This window comes from Mastigoproctus giganteus, chromosome 2 (assembly GCF_048544385.1).
Source record: "Mastigoproctus giganteus isolate SK-2022 chromosome 2, ASM4854438v1, whole genome shotgun sequence".
NCBI lineage: Eukaryota > Metazoa > Arthropoda > Arachnida > Uropygi > Thelyphonidae > Mastigoproctus > Mastigoproctus giganteus.
Genome location: NC_143576.1, coordinates 269212848 through 269233785, shown reverse-complemented (window position 1 = coordinate 269233785; position 20938 = coordinate 269212848). Strand labels below are relative to the sequence as shown.

At 39.2% G+C, this 20938-nt stretch overlaps 1 protein-coding gene across 4 annotated transcripts in view; it reads left to right on the top strand.

Moving 5' to 3' along the window:
* The window catches only part of Cadps (calcium-dependent secretion activator 1), a 1208856-nt gene that overhangs the window by 673948 nt on the left and 513970 nt on the right, over positions 1 to 20938 (top strand). For all 4 annotated transcript variants that reach the window (XM_090389907.1, XM_090389906.1, XM_090389908.1 and 1 more), the window contains one exon: positions 10776 to 10899. In XM_090389907.1, the coding sequence (XP_090246033.1) occupies positions 10776 to 10899 (124 nt within the window). The remainder of the gene's footprint in view (positions 1 to 10775; positions 10900 to 20938) is intronic.

Below are 20938 nucleotides of genomic sequence, written 5' to 3'. Positions count from 1 at the left end.
TCTTGCATTTCCCGCTTTTTCGCGCTTGTTGTCTTTGCCCTCATTGTTTCGCACTTGTTACCAGTATATCAAGTTACATTTTGCTCCGTTCTGCCCAGAAATGGCTCAGAAAAGATTTTTGTACAGTGCTGAATTCAAGTTAAAAGTGAACCTGTTTGCAAAAGTGAATGGAAATCGTTCAGCAGCACGATTTCCATTCACTTTTGCAAAAGTGAATGTGAATGGAAATCGTGCTGCTGAACTTAAATTTGATTATCCTCCAACTGAGAAAACAATCCGAGTCTGGCTACGAGAAGAAGAAACCCTACTGAAAATGCCACGGCAGAAGAAGGCCATGAGAGGTAAGTCAGCAAAATGGCCTGATTTTGAGAGGGAATTGAAGAGCAAAGGGCAATTGGAATTCCTGTGTCCACAAGATGGTTCAGCATGAGGCAAGAAGAATTGCTGATGAAAACAAGTTACTGATTTCAAAGGAGGACACAATTGGTGGTTCATGAAACGGAATGGACTAAGCATGCGTACCCACACCAGACTTGTCCAAAAGATGCCTGAAAGCTATGAGCAGAAGGTACTTGAATTTCAATGTCGGAAGACACATCAGTTTGAGTTGGGACAGATTGCAAATATGGACAAACTCCCCCTTGAATTTGATCTCCCAAGTAACAGAACTGTTGATAAGAAGGGGGTGAAAACTGTAACTGGGAAGACAAGTGGACATGAAAAGAGCCATTATATAGTTGTTCTAGCTTGTTGTGTCGACGGAACCACAAGCTGCCTCCTATGCTGATTTTCAAACGCAAAACAATGCCAAAAGAAGACATTCCTCGAGGAGTGATTGTCCACGTTCATGACAAGGGCTGGATGGATCAGGATTGAATGAAGATCTGGTTTGAGAAAGTTTGGAGCAGGAAACCAGGTGGGCTCTTATGCAAACCTGCCCTATTGTTGCTTGATCAGTTCAGGGCATGCATAACAAAAAATACAAAGAAGATTGCTGCAGAGCAAAAAACAAAACTTGCCGTCATACCTTGACATCCCAGCTCCAACCACATGATGTCAGCATTAACAAACCCTTCAAAGCTGACATGCGAGACGAGTGGAACCAATGGATGAAGTCTTCTGGGGACAATTTGACACCAGTAGGAAGAGTGAAGAAACCAATTATAGGAGAAGTTTGTACCTAAGTTAAAAGATCCTGGGTAATATCAAGATTGAGATCATTGTCAAGTCATTTAAGAAGTGTGGCATTTCAAATACCATAGATGGAACTGAGGTCGAGGCAATATATGAAGATAGTGATTCGTCATTCGACACAGATGAGGACAAGCTAATGGATGGGAGTTTTGACAGTGATGAGTTGTATGAATTTTATGATGAATAAAACTTGAGTTCAATAACTTTAGGTAATACATTTTTTTTTTCAAATTTCGGGTCACAAAATTAAGGTGCATCTTATACATGGGAGCGTCTTATACATGGGGAAATATGGTAAGTAAAGAACTCTGTTGTTTTTCTTTGCATCCTTTGCCAAAAATTACTCATAATCTGCCTTTGCCTGCCTAATCTCCTTTGTGACTTGATTACAGACCGGCTTATATCTCTCATAGGCTTCTGTGTCACGTGTTAATTTATATGTATCCCATGCATTTTCCTTCTGTGCCATGTGTCTCATTAGTTCATCTGACATCCATTTAGGCCTAAATCTTGAACAATATTTCTTAGTTGGTATGTAAAGCCTAGTAGCTTCCAAGATATGTTCTTTGAATGCTTCCCATTTTGAATTTGCTGCTGGTAACATCATCAGTTGGTCCCACTGTATAGGATTTAAATACTGTCTCAGTCCATCGTAGTTGCCTTTACGAAAGTAATAACCCTTCCCTTTACCCCTGATGGTCGTTACCTCTTTGAGTAAATCCCACTTCAGCACACTGTGATCACTGCTACCTAGTGGTTCCTTTATTTGCAAATTCCTAATGCATGACGAATCACTACTGATAATCAAATCAAGTATATTACTCCCTCTAGTTGCCTTCCGAACATGCTGATGTAGAAAACAATCGTCCAATAAATCCACAAAAGCCTTGCTAGTGCGGGAGTGACAAACCCACAAATTCCAGTCAATATCTGGGAAATTAAAATCCCCCATTATAAGACTTTCTGATTTACTGGCCCACTGATGACAGATTCCATAAGATTATTGGGTTTGATTTTAGACAAGTAACTTAATTTTCATAAGTATATAACCTACGTCCATCCAGAAATTAATCATCCTTCATGCAGTATCATCAGCATTATGGGGGTGATGACAGGCAATCATTGCTGAATTTGCTGGTATGCGTCTTCAAGAAGTAATACAGAAGTGGAAAATCGATCTAAATAAAATTGAGGAAAGAACAAATATGCCTTTACCTCTATGGAATACACATGATATAGACATTGATCTATACTTTACTCAGTGGTCAAAAAAATACTATTCCATCACTTAACATCCGACAGCTATGTGCCAACTATACTTCGGAACACACTGGTAAACTCATAATCTATACGGATGGTTCTAAATGCCACTCACATGTAGGTGTAGTAGCTGTATTCCCTTCCCATATTATCTCAAAATCCCTTCTAGTTGAGATCCCTTCAGAACTGTATGCTGAACTGTATACAACTTGAATTAAGTTAAACATGCCAACAATCGTCTCTCTCTGTCCTAACATATTCCAATTCGCTCTGTGCTATCTTAGCCATACAGGAAAAGCAACATTTCACCATCCTCTTCTACAAGAAATTGGCTTTCTTATCAACCGATGTCAAAAAAAAAAAAAAAAAAAACGCTCTGAAATAACTCTTTGCTGGACACTCTGCTCCTTTCCAGGATCCTCTGGAATATAAAAAAATGAAAAATCAGACAGTGCAGTCAAACAAAACAATGATAGTACCATATACTGATTTTAGGCCAATTATTATTAGAGCAAGTGAAGATGAATGGGCCCAGATATGGAGAAATCAAACCAAGATTTCTTGGTTTGATTTCTCCATATGAACAAAGAAATCAAGAGAAGAAGTAATTCTTGCCAGATTACGGATTGGCCACACTCACTTTATGCATTATCATCTACTAGCTAATGAGAATCCCCCATTCTCTTTTCATTTCCAAGTTCACATTACAGTAATACACATCCTTTTGGTATGTCTGCAGGATTTCCAGACTACTTTGCTTCCAAAGTCTATGTAACAATCAGAATTCACTTACCCTTCAACAGATAATTCTGGAAATCTAGACGAACTGTTTAATTTCATTTGGCAAATCTGATTTGACAAACAAATCTGAAAATAATTGAGTCACATAAAAAAAAAAAAAAAAACTTGGAAAGATACATCATGGCCTTTGATGCCCTTGTTTCTTAAAACCCTTAATCAACAACAGCCATTCAATTTGTACAGCAGTCTTCCATGTGCAACTGTGTCAAAAGCTTTGATGAAATCAAAGTTTATGATATTAAAAATTATTTTTTGCATCCAGTTCCTTTGTGACTACATCATAGTATCCAATCAAATTGGTCAGACAAGACTCCTGTGTTTGAACTGTTACTGCAGTCTTGTCTAGGTGATTCTGCATCACTTCTTTAACCAGTGAATCCATTCTTTTCCCAGAACACAAGTTAAACTAACAGGTCTATAATTATTATGCATCACCCTTTCAACCCCCTTTATCAATTTGGGGATACATTTCCACTTCTCCAGGCCATGAAGGCCTTCCCTGAATCTAAGGATGCTCTAAGAGTTTGCTTCCTTCCCATACTGCATTCTTCAGTATAACTGGATAGAATCCATCTGACCCAGTTGTCTCTTTTAAGTTTAACTTCAACAGTTTCTTCTCCAGTTTGCTCTCCATTATTACAAAATCATTTAGCTCCCTGTTAAAGTTTAGTAAACTTCTTAGCATGCATTGCCAAAAATTTCTCATAATCTGCTTTCACTTGCCTAATCTTTGTGACTTGTTTACAGAATAGCTTATACAGTCAGTCCTCATATTGCACGATAGTTGTGTTCCTAGAAACCCTCGCGCAATGCAAAATCATGCAATATAAACAACAGGCCCTATGGGAATAATAGGGTTAGGTGCCGACCACCCAAGGTGAACACACATTTGTAACCAAAACATTACCAAAGACAATAAATAATCGTAATAAAATACGTAATTATTTTATTATGACTATTATGTAATAAAATATTGCTACTGCTTTTGCTTCTATCGTAAGCAGACTTGTTTTTTGTTTGATTTTCTATCAAAACAGATGACAACCATTCCATCTCTTCCAGTTCTTTGTATCTTAACCGTATTCCTGTCTAATGGATTTTAATTACACTTTGAGTTGTTCCTGCTATGAAAGTTGTTTTTATTTTCTCTGCATTCTTTGTAATTCTCGGCGTTGCCTCATTTAGGTCTGTAGCACATGCAATATCATATGGTCATTCATTTCGCTCAGTGTTTCACAATTTCATATTTTTCTCTATCGACAGAGCCGGACTGGCCATAAGCCTTACCAGGGGAAACACCGGTGGGCTGGAGGCCGCTGTGATTTTGGCCATAAACGATAGTATGAGGCCACTATAAATTTTCCCGGGTAAGAATTTTTGACCCATTCCGCCTCTGTTTATCAATATTGCTTTTCTTTTTCTCTCTGAATCTGCAGTGTTTTCACCAGGATGCTTCCTTTTCACACCTTTTAAGTATTTTATTCATTTTTAGGGAATAAAGCACAATTACAAAACGAGGAGGCACGCTTAATACACATAAACAAAGCTGTGCGCGTGTAGCAACTGTATAAACAACACTGTAAAGGCAGAGATACACTATTAACACCTCACATTTTTTACGATTACTACCATAAAACAATAAAAATAATTTCCAGTTGCGTTTCTGCTAGTGGAATTTGTTATAAACTGGTAATAAACTCGATCTAATTGCATTTGCAATTATACCGATAGCTGGAATTGTGTTGGTTTTTACGTTATTATGGTGAAATGTGTTTCCCCTTCACTGATATAAAACACATAAATACATTTTCAGAACCTTCTCTTCATTCCTATCATATTGCGTTCAGTTGGGGTGATTCCGCGTTCGACTGCCATTTCTTGACAACACAAAGGCGAATCGTGCATAAGTGAATTCGGTTCGTGTTATTTAAGATATCGTTCCCCTATTTATAAATCGTGTATGATCGAATTCATGTAGTGTAAACACGTGTTATACGAGGACTGACAGTATATGCCATAGGCTTCTGTGTTGCCTGATAATTCATATGGATCCCATGCATTTTCCCTGCCACAAGTCTCATTAGTTCATCTGACATCCATTTAGGCCTAAACTTGAACATCCATTTAGGCCTAAACTTGAATATTTCTTATTTTGTATGAAAAGCCTAGTAGCTTCCACGATTAATTCCTTGAATGCTTCCCACTTAGAATTTGCCTTTGCTAACATCATCAGTTGGTCCCACTGTACAGAATTTTAAAACTGTCTAAAGCAAAAACCGTTCCCTTTACCCCTGCTATTAATTATCTTTAAGTAAATTCCACATCAGTATACTGTGATCACTGTTGCCTAGTGGTTCCTTTATCTGCAAATTCTGAATGCATGAGTGATCACTGCTGATAATCATATTAAGATTGTAACCCCGTCTGGTTTCCCTCGTACACGCTGTAGAAAACAATTCTCCAATAAATCCACAAAGGTCTTGCTAGCTTGCAAGTTACTAAACGACAAGTTTCGCTCAATATCTGGAAAGTTAAAATCCCCTATTACAAGACATTCTGATTTACTGGACCACTCTAATTCTCTGTAAAATTGTTCATTGTACTCATTAGAGCCATTAGGCCTATAACTCCTGATCTTATTTTTTGCTTTTCCTTATGTCATACCAAACTGGCTCAACGTTGCACTGTCCATCTATGTCAACCATATGCACTTCATTGGATTTTATTTTTTTTGTAAATAATAGCATAACCACTCCTCCCTTTCTGTCCACATTATACTCCCCAAATTCCAATTCTGCATTCCTTTTATTCCGTCTATCTGCATTCCGTCTCTGATATCCCAGCTATATCTGACTTTCGTGTCTTGACCAGCACTTCAAATTAATCATATTTATTTATTGTACTTCTAGCATTGATGTAGATGCAAGTATACACCAATGCTGTTGCTGTTGTTATTTGGTTTTTAGGAGCATTAGCAACTAAGGCCATATTGCTCTGGGGATATGCGGTGATCATTCCCTGACCTTTCCAGATCCTCCATATTTGGTGGCTCACAGGCTCAAACCTAGGCCTAATCAAGAAGCATGTGCTACGCACTGCTGCTCCTGCCCACCTGGCTACGGAGGCGCTTACACAAATGCAAAGGTGTATACAGTAAACCCCCACTATTCGCGGGGGTTACGTTCCTGAGAAATGTCACGAATACCGAAAATGCGAATAGTGAGTTATGGCTCCCATAGTAATAAAGGGGTTCCGTTCCAAAGTATGAAATATATAAGAAAAACTAGTCTAAAATTTTTTCTATGTATGTATTATATGGACCTTCATAATATGACTATGTACATAGACAGTACATAGTGAAATGCAAGCATATGGCATCGAAATGAAAATAAGAAACAATTTAATATTAAATGTAATATTTATTAGAAATTTCAAACAAATCTTTCAAACCAGCGCCTTTGCTAGCTAAAAAACTTATCCCACCAGTGCTATTACCAGTTTTGCTAAAGTGTTGATAAAGGAGTTTTGCCTTTTCACGAATGATAAGTGAACTTAACGGAATTTTATTTTAAGTTCGGTCTTCTATCCACAGATTTAAAGCTTTTTCCATTTTTTCTAATTTAACATCACGAGTTACAGAGCAAATTTTTGAAGCAATTAGCGTGTTTTCACAGACACTACGGCGGATTTTTTCTTCCGATTTTTTGATTGATCGTACCGTTGACTCATTGATTTTATAATGTTTTGCCACTGAGGAGACACTTTCACCATTAGAAATTTTATCTAATAACTCAATTTTATTCGCCAATGTCATCACCTTCTTTGCTATTTTCACATTTCCCTTGTTATTCGTAGCCATATTTTTGTACGTGTTAGAAAGAACTTGTCTACAATAAAGTCACTTTCTTCCGTTAACACACTCGAAAAAGTCTGTTTTACACTGCAAAACGATAGATTTATCATTTTTGTAAGCATATCAATTTATAAATTGATAATGGCTGCAGTTTACCTTTTACTGAAAAAATATTGTACATCAAGGGAAAAAAAAAATAAACTCAAAGATAAAAAAAAAAATGATAATAAGATCAATTTATAAGCATATAAATTAAAAGCAAACGATGAAACCTTCCATGACAAGCGCATAACACATACTGAACAAGGATTAGCGAGAAACATCCATGCTCGCGATTTTGTCACCCCTCTCCCCCCACCCACTGAGCACTGTTTTGACTGGCAAAGATAATTTTAGCCACGCCCATGTTTTTTTATGGCGGAAAATATTCACAGCGCTTTAAAATTCACATTTTTTTTAGGTTTCATTTTATATTAAATCAGCGATCGCGAAACCGTGAATACAGATACCGCGAATAGCTGGGGTTTACTGTACTTGCATATACACCAATGCTAGAAGTAAATGCAAGTATACATGCACCTATTCTTATTCTTAGTTACCCTAACACAGCCCATGTATTTATTTGTTTCATGATGACTGCCATCAGTCCCTGAAACCCCAGTACCCCACCCTCCAGGCTGCTGGTCCTGCTAATAGAAGTAGTGCAGTAATCACTTTCACTTCTGCCTGCGGCTAATTTTATTCTGTGAATGAAATAAAGATACCAGCTTTCCAACCCACCTAACAATGTCTCGATTGCATCAGCATACTCTTTTGCACTACTTCTATTTAAGTGTATCCCATCTCCTGTTAACAAGCACATAATAATTTAATACATGTATTTTTATATTTTTTTTAATTTAATAATTTTTGATTAAATTTTTAAAATTAATAAAATAATTTTAATAATGTAATATTTTAATAATATAATGCTTAACTTTGGCAAATGTAAAGTAATACATAGTACTACACTGACTGTTAGAGAATGAAAAGAAACTTGGGGTAATTGTGCAGGCAGATATTAAGTTTTGTGAGCAGGGCAGACGGTCTGCAAGAGTAGCTCATGTTGTCTTGTTAATGATATACAGAATTTTTTCTAGCAGCGATAAGGAGGTGATTGTCCTCTGACCACTGCCTATAAGGCAGTGGTCAGGCCACACCTTGAGTACTGTATACATGTCTATAGGCCTCATTTTAAGAAGGATCTAGAGCTGTTGGAACGAGTACAGAGAAGGGCAACAAGATTAGTGAATGGAATGAAGGATTGCTCTTATGAAGAAAGGCTTAAGTTTTGCTAATTACAGTGTCTGGAGACTAGGCACCTGTGAGGTGATCTGATCGAGGTGTATAAAGCCATAAATGGTTTGAGCATGCTGAATGCTGATGGGATTCTTCCACTTCCTTAGCATAATCATCCGAGAGGGCATAAATTCAAATTGAGGAAAGGCTGTTGTAGGATAGTAGTAGTAGTAGTAGTAGTGGCATGTGATGCAAGAAAGAAAATGTATGAGCTTATGCAGCATCAGCCAAAAAAAAAAAAAAATCACACCATTCCCTCCAAATGCCTGTCCAGTTCCTCCTTAAATTTATTCAACCTATCAACTTCCACAATGACAGATGGAAGTTTGTTCCAGCAATTAACCACCCACTGGCTAAAGGCAAATTTCCGCACATCTATTCTACATCTGTCTTTTCTTAATTTGAATTTATGCCCCCTTAGGTTCGTAACCTGAACAAGTGGAAGGATCCCATCAGAATTCAGCGTGCTGAACCCATTCAAGGCCTTATACACCTCAATCAGATCACCGCGCAGGTGCCTAGTCTCCAGCCACTGCAATTTGCAGAACTTAAGCCTCTCTTGATAAGAGGATCCCTTCATGCCCCTCACCAATCTTGTTGCCCTTCTCTGTACACACTCAAGTAAATCTACATCCTTCCTAAAATGAGGCCTCCAGACCTGTCCGCAGTATTCAAGGCGTGGCCTGACCATTGCCTTATACAGAGGGGACAATTACCTCTTTTCCCTGCTAGCAAAATTCCTATATATCATTGACAAAACCCCATGACCTGCCCTGGCAGCCTGTCTGCATTGCTCAGAAAACTTCATATCTGACTTCACAATTACTCCCAGGTCTTTTTCATTTTCTACCACCTTAAGTGTAGTACCACACAGTTGGTACGTTTCTCTGGGGTTACTTCTACCCACATGCAGTACTTTGCATTTGTCAAGGTTAAACTTCAGTTGCCACTTCTTAGCCCATCTGCCCAAATTATCTAGATCCTGTTGCAGTAGCACACTGCCATTACTGTCATTAACAACCCTGCCAACCTTTGTATCATCTGCAAACTTCGACACTAAGCCTGATATACCTTCATCAATATCATTGATAAATATACAAAACAACAGTGGACCCAACACCGAACCCTGTGGGACTGCACTAATAATATTAGTCCAAGAAGAGCAGCTCCCATTGATTACCACCCTCTGTCTTCTCGCACTTAACCATCCTTTTATCCATTGTAGCAACTTACCCTTAATACCATTCTGCTCCAATTTGTACAATAGTCTTCCATGCGCAACAGTGTCAAAAGCTTACCTGAAATCCAAATATATGATATCAAAATTATTTTTTGGATCCAGTTCCTTTGTAACCACATCATAATATCCTATCAAATTTGTCAGACAAGACTTTCCCTTAACAAACCCATGCTGTGTCTGAATTATTGCTGCAGTCTTGTCTAGATGATCCTGCAATGCGTCTTTAACCAGCGACTCCATTATTTTACCCGGAACAGAAGTTAAACTAACTGAATGGGTTCAGCACACTGAATTCTGATGGGATCCTTCCACTTGTTCAGATAGATGTGCAGAAGTTTGCCTTTAGCCAGCAGGTAGTTAATTGGGGGAACAGACTTCCATCCCTTGTAGTGGAGGTTGATAGCCTAAATAAGTTTAAGGCTCAGCTGGACAGGTATTTTGAACGAATAGAGGGGTGAAGTGGAAGTGGGGTTTTTTTTTTTTTTTTTTTGGATGATGCTGTATAAGCTTGCTTTCTTGCATCATATGCCTCTAGTAATGCTAATGCTAAAAATGCTAATATTACAATTAAGTAAATAAAATGGCTAAATATAATTAAAAGCTTAGCTTTTGCCGGAGCTGCTAAATCTTTTTTCAAGACGTGGATTGTATATGCCAACTTAATTTGTGATGCGATCTACTCTTTTCCTTGAAAAGGTGCCGTGATCTACCGTCTCATTAATTTCATTGCACAACGTGCATAAATCGAAGGACTACTGTATATTTAAAATTTGTCGTGATCGACCGAAATTAAATCCACAATCGACTGGTAGATCCTGATCTACTCGTTGGCCACCCCTAGTATATACAATATACAAATATAGTACACAGTACACCATTATAGCTATATATATTTTTTTTTTTTTTTTTTTTGGCTGGTGCAGCATAAGCCTCGGGCTTTCTTGCACCATATGGCTCATAATAATAATAATAATAATATGTATGCACACAGCTGTGTTTTTATAAAAATTATTTTATATTGTAATTCTATCACACTTAAAACTTGAATATATTCATAAACAACTAATTTAACCTTCATTTTATTTATAGGTTCTTATGAAAGATGTGATGACTCCTGCACCTCCAGAGGAAGTACGGGGTGTTATAAAAAAGAGTCTTGAAAATGCTGCTCTTGTTAATTATACTAGGATATCTGAGCAAGCAAAGATTGAAGGTTGGACCCTCTTCGATATATCTTTAACATATAAAATGTATCTAGAATATTGCACTTAGTTTATGAAACTAGCCTTTGTTTATTTTGTTAATAACAGTTGAATATCTATTTCATGAGTGAGTTTTACAAATGCACATTCGTTCAGGGTGATGAATTTTTCATTCATAGAATGTTTGAAAAATTCACCACCCTGAATTATTGGCATCCGGTAGGGGTCACATTTAGGCCTATTGTTGTTTTCTATATTTATAAGTGATATCTATGAAGGCATATGAGATTTAATGTTCAAGTTTGCAGATATTAAAAAGTTTATAACAGGGTGGTTAATGACAGTATGCTACTGCAACAGGATTTAGAAATGTTAGGCAGATGTGCTGAGAAATGGCATTTAAAGTTTAACATTAATAAATGTAAAGTACTGCATATGGATTAGCAGCAACACCAGAGTAAGGTATCAGCTGTGTGGTACTACACTCAGATTACAGTGTCTGGATTAGTGTCTTGTAGTGTAAAATTACAAGACAAAATGTAAATGATCTGGGGATAAATGTGCAGACAAGCTGCCAGGATAGCGCCTGGTGTTTTTTTACTGATATACAGGAATTTTGCATGCAGTGATAAGGACGTGATTATCCCAATATATAAGGCAATGGTCGGGCCATCTAGAGTACTGCATACAGATCGGGAATCCTCATTTTAGAAAGGATTTAAATCTGCTTGAATGAGTATAGAGAAGGGAAATTAGATTTGTAAGAGGAACAAAGGAGTGCTCTCACCAAGAAAGGCTTCATTTTTGCAACTTTCATCATCTGGAGACTAGGCTCCTTCTAGGTGATCTGACTGATGTGTTTAAAGCTTTGAATGGATTGAGCAAGCATCAATACTGATGGGTTTCTTTCTCCTGCCCAGGTCTGCATGCATGAAGATCATAAATTCAAATTAAAGCAAGTTGGCTGCAGAATAGGTGTAGAAGTGTGCCTTTAGCATTAGCATTAGTAGAGGCATTTGATGCAAGAAAGCAAGCTTATGCAGCATCAGCCAAAAAAAAAAAAAAAACCCACTTCCACTTCACCCCTCTGTTCGTTCAAAATACCTGTCCATCTGAGCCTTAAACTTATTTAGGCTATCAACCTCCACCACAAGGGATGGAAGTCTGTTCCACCAACCAACCACCCGCTGGCTAAAGGCAAATTTCCGCACGTCTATCCTACATCTGTCTTTCCTCAATTTGAATTTATGCCCTCTCAGGTGATTATTCTGAGCTAGAGGAAAAATCCCATCAGCATTGAGCATGCTTAAACCATTCAAGGCTTTATATACCTCTATCAGATCACCTCGCTGGTGCCTAGTCTCCAGACACTGTAATTTGCAAAACTTAAGCCTTTCTTCGTAAGAGCACCCCTTTGTTCCATTCACTAATCTTGTTGCCCTTCTCTGTACTCGTTCCAGCAGCTCTACATCCTTCTTGAAATGAGGCCTCCAGACCTGTATACAGTACTCTAGGTGTGGCCTGACCATTGCCTTATACAATGGAATAATCACCTCCTTATCCCTGCTGAAAAAATTCCTGTATATCATTGACAATACTCCATGAGCTACTCTTGCAGCCCATCTGCACTGCTCAGAGAACTTCATATCTGCCTGCACAACCACCCCCAAGTCCCTTTCATTCTCTACCACTGTCAGTGTAGTACCACAGAGTTGATACGTTGCTCTGGGGTTGCTGTTTCCCATGTGTAGTACTTTACATTTGTCAATGTTAAACTTCATTTGCCACCTCTCAGCCCATCTGCTCAACCTTTCCAGATCCTGTTACAGCAGCATAGTGTCAGTAGTGTCCTTGACAACCCTGCCAACCTTTGTATCATCTGCAAACTTGGACATTAAGCTTGATATACCATCATCAATATCATTTATAAATACAGAAAACAATAATGGACCCAACACTGAGCCCTGAGGGACTCCATTAATAACATTAGTCCACGATGAGCAGTGTCCATTGATTACCACTCTCTGTCTTCTCCCCCTCAACCACCCCTTTATCCATAGCTGTATCCTTTAGCCAGCAGGTGTTTGATTGGTGGAACAAACTTCCATCTGATGTGGCCCCAGGTGCCAAGCGAATTCGAGGTTGAGCGTTCAAAGTGCGATTATATATAACAATCTTTCCCAGCGATAAAAGTTCATTTTAAGTTATATCGTTTTCTATTAGCAGTTCATTTATAATCCAGTTCTACACTTGGAAAGACACAAGAAGGCAGATTTACCTTTCTTTTTCATTACATATATTACTTTATTTTATTAACCAACTAACTTATCTAACTGCTTGGCCTCCTGCCTCCCCGTGGCAGGACTGGAAACTTGGGAGGGAAAGTCAACCCCTCAGGGCAAAAAGGAGCTAACCATGGACTATGACAATTACCCAGAGCTTGAGCAGCCTATTCGCTCATCCAGTACCATCAGCAATGCTGACCATGAAATTTCCCAAGATGTAACAAAGTCTAAACGACTGCGTACAGACACAGACCAACAGGAATGCCCATCATTCCTTATCTTACGTAGTCTGTTGGACAAATCTATGAGCACTCTCTCATGATTTCTTATACAGAAATGTTTGGAAAATGTGGTGGGCCAGATCTGAGTCTTCTCACCATCCAGATCTGAGAAGACTCAGATCTGGAGACCTCTTGGTAGAAACAGTGAGTCATGCACATTCTGAGAGACTGTTGAAACTAACGACATTTGGCAGACTACCCATTCAAGTCACCCCTCATGCAACATTAAATACTTCCAGTGGAGTAATTGCAGAGGTGGGATCTGATAAATGTAACAGAAGATGAACTGGCCCAAGAACTCAAACATCAAAAAGTGGTACAAGCGAAACACATCATGATCGGGAAGGATGGAGATTTGTTCCCACCTGCAACATCATCCTGACATTGGGAACCCCCCATCCTTACCATCCAGTGTGAAAGCCGGCTATCTCAACTGCCGAGTACGGCCCTTTATCCCGAATCCTATAAGATGCTACAAGTGCCAAAAATTTGGTCATGCGCAAATGGCTTGTTGAGGAAATCCAGTCTGTCCAAACTGTTGGCGAAAAGAACATTCGCAAACAGACTGTGATGGCAAAACAGCACACTGTCCGAATTGCAAAGGCGCGCAACCAGCCTACTCCAAATCATGCGGCATGAAAACTGAAAAAAAAAATCCAGAAATACAGGGTAGAACGAAAAGTCACATACCAAGAGGCAAGAAAGCAAATTATGCTCAATGCACCCAAGAACACATATGTAGCAGCAATGTAAAAATATCAAACAACAGCAACACAAACTGAAGTATCAGTTCCCCCAACCATATCGATTACAGATTGGGTCCGATCTATACTGTCATCATCGATGAAACAGGCTCCAAAAGAGCAAAAGGTAGTAGATAGAGCCAACAACACCCCAATCACAGTCCCACCAGCTACCCCACATAGACCATCGGATATTTCAAAATTGAAAACCGACTCAGTTCCAAATAGGAAGACAAACAATATCACTTCAGTAAATATGGACGTTGATAACAATACTGACCCAAATGAACCTATCCTAGAAACTCGATCGCCACAAACAGCCTGGGAATAAAAAAAAAAAGACTCAGAATCTTCCTCAAGTAACAAAACCAGATAATGCACTAAATCATACAGTGGAACTGTAGAGGAATTTGCAGTAACATTGATGATATCCATGAGTTAATGGATCATTACCATCCTGTAGGCATTTGCCTACAAGAGACAAATTTAACACGGCATGTGTCACTCTCAGTTAAGAATTATGCACTCTTTAGGAAAGACAGAACTACTACAAATAATGTTCACGGAGGGGTAGCCATACTCCTAGACTCACGAGTTCCTTGCAGACTCATTCCTTTACAAACTTCCATCGAAGCTGTTGCAACATGTATTGTCATTGGTATTACTTTGACAATTGTTTCTATCTACCTATCGCCCAACCACTCCTATACCATCCATGAACTGGAAGATCTTCTTCAGCAGTTGCCAACCCCTATCTGTTTATTGGGCGACTTCAATGGACACCGTGCATTGTGGGGTTCTCCCAATGCAGATGGACGAGGACAACTTATCGAACAGCTAAATCTGACTATACTAAATACTGGCTTGCCAACTTATATCCATCTCTCTACGGGCTGGACTTCTGCAATAGATATTTCCATATGCTCTCCAATCCTCTTTCCTAGTATTGAGTGGACGGCCCTCGACAACCCGCTCAATAGTGATCACTTTCCGTAAGATTAAAACAACTAATTAATATGTAAAATTCAAATAGCACATTCCATAATTTCCCAAAACTACATAAAATGGAAATTTCCCAGAGCAGATTGGGCAAAATTCACTTCCCGAATGTCCTATGATGAACAGATCGAATCCTCTCCTTAGTTGCTGATCACATCACAAGACAAATATTGGCTGCTGCATACACTGCAATTCTAAAATCACAGTCAACAACCCATAGAACTATAAACTATTGGTGGAACGAAGAGTGCAAAGGTGAAAAAAAAGAAAAAACCGAGCATGGAATCTGTTTCGAAAATATCCCACCACCGCCAGTCTTATAAACTACAAGAGACTCAGAGCCAAAGCCCGTCACATTAGGAAGAAAGCTGAAAGATAATCTTGGTTTCGATTTGCGAGCTCAATTAATAAAAAATACTGATTCAAGAATAATATGGCGGAAAATAAAACAACTAAATGGCAAAGTTCCCCCATTATCCTCCCCACTTCTCAGCTGGAATGGGTAGTATCTTTCTTCTCCTACAGATATAGCGAATGCCTTAGGGACTGTTTTTCACAGTTATCTGTGTCAACAGCATATGATCCATCATTCCAGAAGATCAAAGTGTTAGCTGAAAAGTCCAAACTGAACTTCACACCTATGAGTAAAATGTTCTTTACCCTATAATCAGCTACTTACAATGAAGCCATATGAAGAACTTCTGGAAGCCATATCTACCTACCTCAAAAAACAGTGCTGCAGGCCCGACAGTATATATGCTACATAATGCTCCAACACTTAGATAAAGAATCGGTCTCTTCACTGCTCACAGTTTTTCAATCGCATCTTTCTTGAACATTGTTTCCCCAGTTCCTGGCATCACTCCCAGATCATTCTATTCCTGAAAACTATAGACCTATTTCTCTCACCAGCTGCTTAAGTAAATCCCTGGAAAAAATAATTCCCCGTTGACTTACCTGGTTTCTTGACTCTAAAAATATAATTTCTGACAATCAATTTGTTTTAGAAAAAATCAGTCAGCCCTGGATCTCTTGGTTAAAGCGGAAACAAAAATCAGGAATGCATTCATTCGAAATGAGCATCTCATCATGGTATACCTTGATGTAGAAAAAGCCTTCAACACCACATGCCGTTTTGGTATCCTGAGAGATCTGCATACCCTTGACCTGAGAGGCCACTTACTATATTTCATATTGAAAATTCCTTCAGCACAGATCCTTTCAAGTCCGATTACCAACAAGTTCTCTCTCAAACATATATACAAGAAGAAGGGCCACAAGGCTCTGTGCTCAGTGCCACCTTATTCACAATAAGAATAAATCACATGACTAAAAATATTCCCAGCACTGTGAATTCATAACCTCTTTGCCGATGATCTCATTGTTTCTTGCAGTTTGCAAAACATGAACTGGAAGATCCAGTTCATGTTTTGAACAGCTCCAAATTTCAGTTAATAATATTCAGTTACAGATGGTAGAGAATGGATATCGACTCTCTTGTTCAAAATCTAAAGTAGTTCACTTTTGTAACAAATGGAAGATGCATCCAGATCCAAAGGTACACTTAACAAACCAACCTGTCTCAGTTGTGAACAGCATTCGTCTGCTTGGTCTGACTTTCGATAGTAAATTGAACTTCATAGAGCACGTTAAACATCTAAGGATGTCTTGCCAGAAAAAAATGAACATACTCAGAGTCATTTCTTCTACATCATGGGGTGCAGATCGGTACACGTTACTTCATTTGTATAGAGCCCTAATCATATCGCGCCTTGATTATGGTGCCCGGTGTACGATTCTGCTAGGGAGAGCATGCTAGCGCGACTTGCACCAATTCAACACTCTGTCCTGAGGATTTCTATAGGCTCTTATAGAACTTCACCAGCTCAAAGTCTTTATATTGATGCTCATGAACTTCCTCTAAGCCTCAGGAAAATGATGTTATTTCTTAACTATATAACTGAAATCCAGTCTACCTACCGATCCCATTAGGCCGATACTTAATGACCCTCAGTTCACAACATTCTATAGAAATAAACCTAAGGCAGTTCAGCCTTTTGCTCTCAGAGCTCAAGAATTATCGCAAACTTGGAATATACACCCTGATAAAGTTCTTCAAGATTTAAATAGTACGGATCCCCCATGGACATCTATTAAACCACTCTGTGACAGAGTTATTTTCTAAACTGGGGAAAGCACTCTCTTGCAAATGTCAACATACAACAACTCCATATTGCCCACACACAAAATTATCTGTATTTTTCAAAAATATACACTGATGGATCAAAATCTGAGAGTAGAGTGGGTGCAGCAGCCGTTTTCCCTCATAAAACTTTCTCCGTATCATTTCCCAATGAATGCAGCAGCTATACAGCTGAATTGTGTGCCACCAAACTGGCAATAGAAAATGTTCTCCATCTGGCCATCCATAAAATCATGATGTGCACAGACTCCCAAAGTGCGCTTATAGCTTTACAGAATACTTCTTCTCAAACATATCCTTTAATAAAGCTCATAAAATCCAAACTGATGCATCTCCAAGAACTCCAGTGAGTGTCCATTTTCTGCTGGATTCCACGCCATGCTGGGATACCAGGAAACGAATGTGCGGATTATGCCACTAAACATCCATCCAACAGAGAATTATCACAGTATTATGTTCCATTTCTTGACTACAAAAGTAACATACAAAGAATATGTAAAGAACAATGGAGAATTCAATGGCAAGCCCAAACGTATAATAAACTCCGCCAAATAAAACCTGAACTGTGGACCTCCAGTTTCCGTTTAAACAGGAGAGAGGAAGTAATCTTAAGCAGAGTGCGAATTGGCCACAGTCATCTTACCCAACTTTATCTCCTCACTAGTAATGATCCTCCACAATGCACACAGTGCAACTCTCCACTTACATTGAAGCCTATTCTTGTTAAGTTTGATGAAATAAATTTGATGAATTTGAGGTATTGCTCAAAACATCAAAGGCAGATATTGTGTGGGATTTCAGAGACGTGGTGTCACACAGATATAAGAAATGCAGAACTGGAATTTGGGGAGTACAATGTCTACAGAAAGGATAGACAGGATAGGAAGGGAAGAGGGGTTATGCTATTAGTTAAAAAACACATAAAATCCAAGGAAGTGAAGCCAGTCAGACATCGCTGGACAGTGCAGTTGTCGAGTCAGTTTGGTGTGACATAAGCATTGGGAGATCAAAATTGAGAGTAGGAGTGTGCTATAGGCCTAATGACTCTGATGAGTATAATAAGAAACTGTTCGGAGAAATAGAGTGGGCCAGTAAATCAGAGAGTCTTATAATGGGGGATTTTAATTTCCCAGATATTGACTGGAATTTGGGGGCTGGTCACTCACACAGTAGCAAGGCTTTTGTGGATTTATTGGATGATTGTTTTCTACATCAGCATGTTCGGGAGGCAACTAGAGGGAGTAATACTCTTGATTTGATTATCAGTAGTGATTCTTCATGCATTAAGAATCTGCAGATAAATGAACCACTTGGTGGCAGTGATCACAGTGTGCTGAAGTGGGAGTTACTCAAAGAGGTAACTACCATTAGGGGTAAAGGGAAGGGGTATTGCTTTCGTAAAGGCGACTACAATGGACTGAGACAGTATTTAAATTCTATACAGTGGGATCAACTGATGATATTGCCAACAGCAAAATTCAAAATGGGAAGCATTCAAAGAACTTATCGTGGAAGCTACTAGGCTTTACATACCAACTAAGAAATATTGTTCAAGGTTTAGGCCTAAATGGTTGTCAGATGAACTAATGAGGCATATGGCAGAGAAGAAAAATGCATGGGATACATACAAATTAACACGTGACACGGACGCCTATGATAGATACAAGTTGATCTGTAACCAAGTTACAAAGGAGGTTAGGCAGGCGAAGGCAGAACGAGAGATCCTTGGCAAGGGATGCGAAGAAAAACAGCAAAGAGTTCTTTACTTATGTAAACTCTAGAAGGAAGGGGATGAATCAGATTGGTCCACTTGAGATCGATGGGTCAACTGTTGATGACCCTGCTCGGTAGCTAACAAACTAAATGAATATTTTTGCATCGACATTCACACATGAGGAGTTATTCAGCGAGGGGAATGCCAGAGGTGATATTCAACTCTAGCAGTAAGCTAGAGAATCTTGTAATAACTGAGAGCAAAGTGGAGGAGAAATTGTTGAAGATAAACACAAGAAAGGCACCTGGGGTGGATGGGATCTATCCAGTTATATTAAAGGAGGCAGCAAAGGAGGTAAGCAAACCCTTAGCCATAATTATGAGAGCTTCCTTGGACTCAGGGGAGGTACCCATTGACTGGAGATGTGCAAATGTGACCCCAATTCACAAAGGGGGATCAAAGGCTGACACAAGTAATTATAGACCTGTGAGTTTAACTTCTGTTCCCGGAAAATTAATGGAGGCACTGGTGAAAGAAGCACTGCAGGATCATCTAGACAAGACTTCAGTTATAGCTAGGACACAGCATGGTTTTGTTAAGGGGAAGTCTTGCCTGACCAATTTGATTGGATACTATGATGCAGTCACAAAAGAACTGGATGCAGGGAATAACTTTGATATTATATACTTGGATCTTAGAAAGGCTTTTGATACTGTTGCACATGGAAGACTGCTGCACAAATTGGAGCAGTGTGGCATTGGAGGCAAGTTGCTGCTATGGATAAAGGGGTGGTTGAGGGGGAGAAGACAGAGAGTGGTAATCAATGGACACTGCTCATCGTGGGACTAATGTTATTAGTGGAGTCCCTCAGGGTTCAGTATTGGGGCCTTTATTGTTTTCTGTATTTATAAATGATATTGATGATGGTATATCAGGCTTAATGTCCAAGTTTGCAGACGATACGAAGGTTGGCAGGGTTGTCAAGGACACTACTGACACTATGCTGCTGCAACAGGATTTGGAAAGGTTGAGCAGATGGGCTTCGAGGTGGCAAATGAAGTTTAACATTGACAAATGTAAAGTACTACATATGGGAAACAGCAACCCCAGAGCAACGTATCAACTCTGTGGTACTACACTGACAGTGGTAGAGAATGAAAGGGACCTGGGGGTGGTGGTGCAGGCAGATATGAAGTTCTCTGAGCAGTGCAGACGAGCTGCAAGAGTAGCTCATGGTGTATTGTCAATGATATATAGGAATTTTTCTAGCAGGGATAAGGAGGTGATTATTCCCTTGTATAAGGCAATGGTCAGGCCACACCTAGAGTACTGTATACAGGCCTGGAGGCCTCATTTCAGGAAGGATGTAGAGCTGCTGGAACGAGTACAGAGAAGGGCAACTAGATTGGTGAATGGGACAAAGGGGTTCTCTTACGAAGAAAGGCTTAAGTTTTGCAAATTACAGTGTCTGGAAACTAGGCACCAGCGGGGTGATCTGATAGAGGTGTACAAAGCCTTGAATGGTTTGAGCATGCTCAATGCTGATGGGATTCTTCCTCTAGCTCAGAAAAATCACCTGAGAGGGCATAAATTCAAATTGAGGAAAGACAGATGTAGGATAGATGTGCGGAAATTTGCCTTTAGCCAGCGGGTGGTTGGTGGGTGGAACAGACTTCCATCCCTTGTCGTGGAAGTTGATAGCCTAAATAAGTTTAAGGCTCAGCTGGACAGGTATTTCGAACGAACAGAGGGGTGAAGTGGAAGTGGTTATTTTTATTTATTTATGTTACTTTTTTTTTTTTTTTTTTTTTTTGGCTGATGCTGC